The sequence below is a fragment of the Clinocottus analis genome, unplaced genomic scaffold, assembly GCF_023055335.1.
Source record: "Clinocottus analis isolate CAN_PGR_092001 unplaced genomic scaffold, fCliAna1.0.p SCAF_32, whole genome shotgun sequence".
In the NCBI taxonomy this organism is placed as follows: Eukaryota; Metazoa; Chordata; class Actinopteri; order Perciformes; family Cottidae; genus Clinocottus; species Clinocottus analis.
This window is the reverse complement of record NW_027176065.1, coordinates 1,447,395-1,453,491: the sequence shown is the minus strand read 5'-3', so window position 1 is coordinate 1,453,491 and position 6,097 is coordinate 1,447,395. Positions and strand designations below refer to the sequence as shown.

At 51.5% G+C, this 6,097-nt stretch overlaps 1 protein-coding gene across 1 annotated transcript in view; it reads right to left on the bottom strand.

Moving 5' to 3' along the window:
* Positions 1-5,803, bottom strand: part of LOC137798902 (leucine-rich repeat-containing protein 38) — a 16,545-nt gene extending 10,742 nt beyond the window's left edge. Inside the window, exon 1 of the mRNA XM_068595925.1 lies at positions 4,271-5,803. Within this exon, the coding sequence (XP_068452026.1) occupies positions 4,271-4,898 (628 nt within the window). The 5' untranslated portion in view covers positions 4,899-5,803. The remainder of the gene's footprint in view (positions 1-4,270) is intronic.
* Between the last annotated feature and the right edge of the window lie 294 nt (positions 5,804-6,097).

Here is a 6,097-nt window from a genome sequence, read left to right as displayed (position 1 = left end):
GGGAGCAACTGGAGAGGCCGAGAGGGTCAAAACATTTTTTAACCACATGAACCGCCGGCTGCGGTGCGACCGATCGGGTCAAGGCTGGTAGTGTTGAGAGAGTTGATGGTGCTGATAGTGTTGATAGTGCTGATGGTGTTGATAGTGTTGAAAGCGGCGACGGGGCTTCAGCTCGCGTCCCTCATGGGACTCGGCCCGCCGGCCGCGGCGGCGTCTCTGGCTCCGGTTACCTCGAGCCGGTGTGCCGTAGAACGGGTGTCTCTTTGAATTATACATGGCCTTTGTTCATCCTTAACCCAGGAGCACTGGAGACAGCAGTGGATCATGTTTACACTCATCCCCCAGCTGAAACATTCATGAGCCTGATTGGTGCTTTAAAAACATATATGTGTGCGTGTGTGTGTGTGTGTGTGTGTGTGTGTGTGTGTGTGCGTGTGTGTGTCGTTGATTCTTCGCAAGCTCAAAATAAATATGGAAGGTTTTTCTTCCCGCTATGTAAAAGAAGTCCAGGACTCTGAAGAGTTCCTTCCGCCCACGCGTCACGCTGACCTGCAGTAATCAAACGTATGCAGAGCGAGCAGCGTGCTGCTGTGTGAACCTGGACTCTCAGGGGAAATCAGGAAGTGAAAAATGGGATGGGAATTGGGTTTACAGCTCTGCAGCTGCTGCATTATGCAGGCCAGCGCAGAGAGACACGGAGAGACGCCTCAGTACAGTCACGGCTCTTTTTAAACGTAAGAGTTTAAATGTTCAGACTGAAGAAGTCTCAGGGAATCTATGAGCAGCGTTGTTTCAGCTGATGAGGAGATTCCCAACGCGACCAGATGGTTTTAGGTCAAATGTCAGAGCTCGTCCATTCAGGCTCATGTATTGTTTCATGTACTTGTTACGCAGAGGTTCAGTGTCTTCCAGATGTTTTCATTCTCCTTGTCCCGCTCATAAACACTGTGAACACAACAGAGTCCCAAATAAATATGTGTTAAGTATCTTCACGTCTCTCTTTGGCTGACACGCGTGTTTACACATAAATATGTCGTTAGCAGTGAAACACACAACCTGAACATATACATATATATAAATAACCCAGTGCTGTTGATAGCTCTAGCGAGACTGACTACACCGGCGCAAAACTGCTAGCGCGTGAGTAGCATCCGTTGCTAATTATGCTAGGCGCCGTTAGCTGCCTCCCGTTTCAGCGCTAAAACACTAAACTATCCAAACACGTGACCGAAAAATATGAGTATGTTTGTGCACATGAAGTCTCACCTGTGAACACAACAGAGTCCCAAATAAATATCATTTTGTATCTGGACGTCTTCGTTTAAGACTCGTTATACCAAAATATAAGAAGTTACAAAGCATTTTAAATTATAACGATCAGAGAATAAAGCTAACGATAGCACTCACACAGTGAAACACTGTTAGCCCTTTAAATGTTCAGGGTGCCACATACTAAATATACATAATAAACCTAAATATGTATAATAAACAGTTCTTTTTCAAAAGATTTGATACTTACTTTTGCTTTCTAAACTGCTTTTGGAGTTTATGATTATAATTATTAGTTTTATGTGCTTTCAACATTCATTGTAGTGTCTGTTTGGAGCAGCTTTAACCTTTTCTCTCAGTTTTAAGAGAGGACGCCTTCACTGAATATATGAAATGAAATTTCCTGCTCAATTATTAGTTGTATGATGAATCTGACATGAGGATGCAACGCCCACACGGGGATGTTAGAAGCACACCGGTGTGCATGTTAAAGAGTAATTCATGTTCATGTGATGACTCCCTGATGAATGAGGTGTTGAGTTGAAGCGCTCATCCTGCTGGTTGGACTTGATACGCATTAAAACGCTTTAAAGTCAACCTCATCCACTGATGCGAGTCCATCTGTTCTTCTGTCTCCGCGTCCAACGCAGCGCTCCAGGGACGAGGTCGCCGCGTTTTCCCGCGATGGCGCTCGCGGTCATTATGCTGATGAGGTCTGGGGGCGCGACGCCGGCGAGTGAACCGGTCGTGTTGGTGGAGTTAGCGTTCAGGGGACGAAGGCCACGGCCATCATCATCATCATCATCCTGCTGCTTGGTGTTCATTTAACAGCCGGCAGCGTGGACGTGCTCACAGAGCTCACAGCCGGAGAGCAAAAAAACTTATTTCAAGTCAAACTGGTGACGAAAGATTGTCCGAAACGCATGAAAGTTACGACATAAGCAAACGGAGATGCTACGTTGTCCATTAGCAAATAGCTCGTTAGCATGTTGTTGACCGCAGTGAGAGAAATAGAGCAACTATTCTATTAATAGTACAGAAAAACTTGTTTTCAAGGATACTTTTCAGGTTCGATGGGATGTTTCCTCTCCGACTTGTTTTAGAGGAATAGTTTGAATCACTTTAGAAGAGAAGAATAATCACTTCTCCTTTTGCTAAAATGTTATTTGTCATCGCGTCATTAGCACCACAAAGCACATTCCAGACACCTTTTAATGGCCAACAAAAATGATACAACAACACAAGAGAGCAACATGGACTTCAGATGTCCCATGCACTGTGTGTGTGTGTGTGTGTGTGTGTGTGTGTGTGTGTGTGTGTGTGTGTGTCTCTGGGGGTCGTAAACACTCGCTGATGGGGATGTAAGAGCTGCGTATGAAGTGAGATACCGGCTCCATCTCGTGTGATCTCGGGGCCGCTTGGCAGCGCCGCCGGCAGCTTGGCCGCGGCGCTCGGCTTCGTCTTTGTTGTTGATGTCCGCCCTGCTGGCCGGCGCCGCCGATGCAATTAATTATGCCTCTGCGTTTGACGACACTTAGAACCTGTGATTAATGCATTCGCCGCCTGTTTCCGGGGGGAATTGGATGTTCTTCCTGCCAGTTTATCAACTTTTGCTTCCTCGCAGGCTCAAACTTGTCTGGATTTGGGGGCGCATGGAGGACGCGCTCGCAGGAAGCCCCGAGAGGAACGCAGCGTCGCCTCAGAACACCGTGACCTAAATGTACAGTAGACACAGAAAGTTCACGCTCGAGTCGTCAGCAGTTTGCAGCCAAACGGCTTGAAGCGAGTTGAAGTAATTAAGCTTAAGATTTTAATTTAAATGAGCTAACTGGAAAATCTTTTGCACAAAGTCAATAAGACGGTCGCACACCCCAAACAACGTGACAGATATAAACGTTCTCGCTCCTCATCTCTGCACCTTTACACGCCCGAACATTGTGTACTGGATTTAAAGAGTCGTGTTTTTTTAATGCACCTTGAACACCATTTGTCCACAAACTCAAATTACACCAAATCCCGTCGTACGTCAAATCTGGAAATGCTAACAGCGCTAGCTCCTCGTCGTGTGCGGCTGAACTGTCGGATCTGTTCGTGTCCTCTCGTCAGCTGCACGCCGCTGTCTGCGTCCCTCTGTGAGGGCATTGTTAGTAAAATGCATATGGCCGACCTTCAGTGAAATCATGTTTGGTTCATCCTGATCAAAACAGGACTATGATTTGTGAGTAAACTGTGACATCAGCGCAGATCGTGCAACCTTTCAGAATCCAGTAGTTTGTTGGGCCAATCGGCTCCACGTCGGCACATCTCACGCGCTGAAGACGACTTCTGAAGCGACGCCGCGACCCCCTTTTGTTTCGGCGCACACGTTCACTCGAGCGAAGCCAAACTTCAGCCCTGTTATCTAACGCTGCCCTCCGGGCCGAGTCTTTAGTGCCGGCCTAAAAACAAGTCACATGGATGGAGCGGGGAGAAGGGGAAGGAGGTTGGACGTTCACTGGCGTAGGAAGACATTTATCGATGATATTGATGAATTATAGTGTCCGCCAAACGGCCGGCGTTACATAAATTCTCATTATATAAAAATGGGCTGCAAATTGATCGACACCACGCAGGCTAAAGGTCAATGTTGTTAGAAACTGCTCGTTAGAATTCCTAATAAGAGTTTTTGTTTTCCAGATTGGACGACGCCACATTTTGACTTGTCTTGCTCTGTATTTTCAAATTGATCCAATAAAAAAAAAGCAAGCATCCTCTCACTTTCAAACCAGCGACATCGTCTCATGTCAGCTCGTCAGTCTCACACATTATATGTGACGGGAGTGCAGGAAGAAAGAGACCAGATTAGAAGCAGAAGAGGGAGGAGGGGGTTCCCTCTCCGACAGGGAAACATAAACAGACCGAGCGATGCTTCAGCAGTGTGTTTCCTGCAATAATGTCGTCGTATGTTGTGCTCAGGTGTTATCTCGCGTCGAGCTCGCGCTCCTCAGCTGCCGCTACTCACCGTTTGGAAGCTTGTTGCCGTTCTCCATCAGCCACGCGAACAGGTTGGCAAAGTTGCAGTTGCACACCCACGGGTTGCCCTCCAGCCTCACCGCCCGCAGGGAGGGCAACTGGCTCAGCGCCCCCACCTGCAGCGTGGACAGGGCGTTGCGCTCCAGCTCCAGCTCCCTCAGCGAGGTGAGGCCCAGGAAGGCGTCCTCGCTCACCAGGCTCAGGTACGGGTTGTTGCCCAGCCGCAGCTTGATCAGGCTGCGGGACTCCCCGAACGTGCCCTTGGGGATTTCCGTCAGGTTGTTGCTGCCCAGGTCCAGGAAGACCAGCCGCGAGGAGGTGCTGAGCGTCCCCGGCTCGATGTGGGACAGCGAGTTGTTCCGCAGGTCCAGGTAGACCAGGTCGCTGTACAGGACCAGGAAGTCCGAGGGGATGCGGGGGATCCAGTTGTCGGCCAGCAGCAGCCTGCGCACGTCCAGGGGGATCTCATTGGGCAGCCGGGTCAGCCCGCGGCCGCTGCAGTCCACCGTGTGGGGGTCCGGGCACATGCAGCTCGCTGGGCAGTTTTCCCCCCGGGTCCAGGAGACAGAGGACAGCGAGGCGAGGAGAAGTTGGAGCCAGCGGACACATGGCAACATGGTCGAGGGGTGAAATGAATTGAGGGGGAAAGGAAGAGGGCGGGGGAGGAGAGCGAGAGGGCGAGGGGTCAGAGGGCAGGAGATCAGGGCGAGGGAGGGGAAGGGGAGCGCGAAGAGGAGGAGGAGGGGAGCGTCAATCCTCGCGGGGGGACATCCTGCCGCCGCGGAGATGGAAACCTGGAGGGGCTGGGGAACCGCCAGGAGGTCATGCGGCGAGCTTTCTTGGACGGAGCGGCGCGCCGCCCTCTCTGGAGCTGCACGGAGACGGAGATAGTAAGCGGCAGCAGGGAGACGGAGCTGCACGGAGAGGGGAGGGCTCAGGAGAGCTAAATAGACACGAGCGAGAGCCGCGAGTGATGAGAAGCCGGGGGCACCGACGAGGGAGTAGCGGGAGGAGGGTGGAGGAGGGCGGAGGAGGAGGAGGGGGCTCTGTCCGCCACGCTACCCCGCCAGCGATCTGGCGACAGACGAAGACAATGAGGTCTCCGACACAAAAGGATATACGAAGCCGTGATTCAAGCATGACAAGCCCAGAGCGACGGCAGCGCAGCCCTCCATTAGTCCCAGATCCCTGTGCAGCAGAAGCAGCCGAAACGAGAAGCAGAGAAGCTCACGAAACATCGCTCAAGTGGTGAGGTTGCATCCCCTCACCTCGCTCCCCCTCCTTGTTATTCCCCTCTCTATCTCTGCAACATGCTGTGAGAGCAGCGCGCGGCTCCGGCGTCGTGTCAAGGCGGCGTTGCCGTGCTGAGGGGGTGCAGGCGTCCGGGCGGCGGCGGCAGCCTCGTGGATGTGGATCTCAGCGCCGAGCTGCACGCAGCCATGCCCGTGCACAGAGAAGAGCCTCTGCATGGACCACGGTTTGCTGCCTCTCTCTCTCTCCCCCTCTCTCCCTCTTTCCAGGGAGGCGTGCCCGAGCCACGCTGTCAACACGTGATGTCACTTCCCGTAGTGTGAAGCGATGACGACGGGTTGTATCTGGAAAGGACGGAGACATTTCTGATGCTGACGATTGTTTTTGTTTTTCTGTGTCCTAAACTTCCATTTCAAGAAATGCTTTCTATTTGTCTTCCCTGCAGCTGCTGTCTCATTATTGTCTCTTGCTTTGACAGGATGCCTCGCTGCCTCGAGGACAGCTTGTTAAACACAGCCTGCCCTTTGGAGAAGCTCCTTTAGTGTCTTCAGATGCAGAAAGCAGT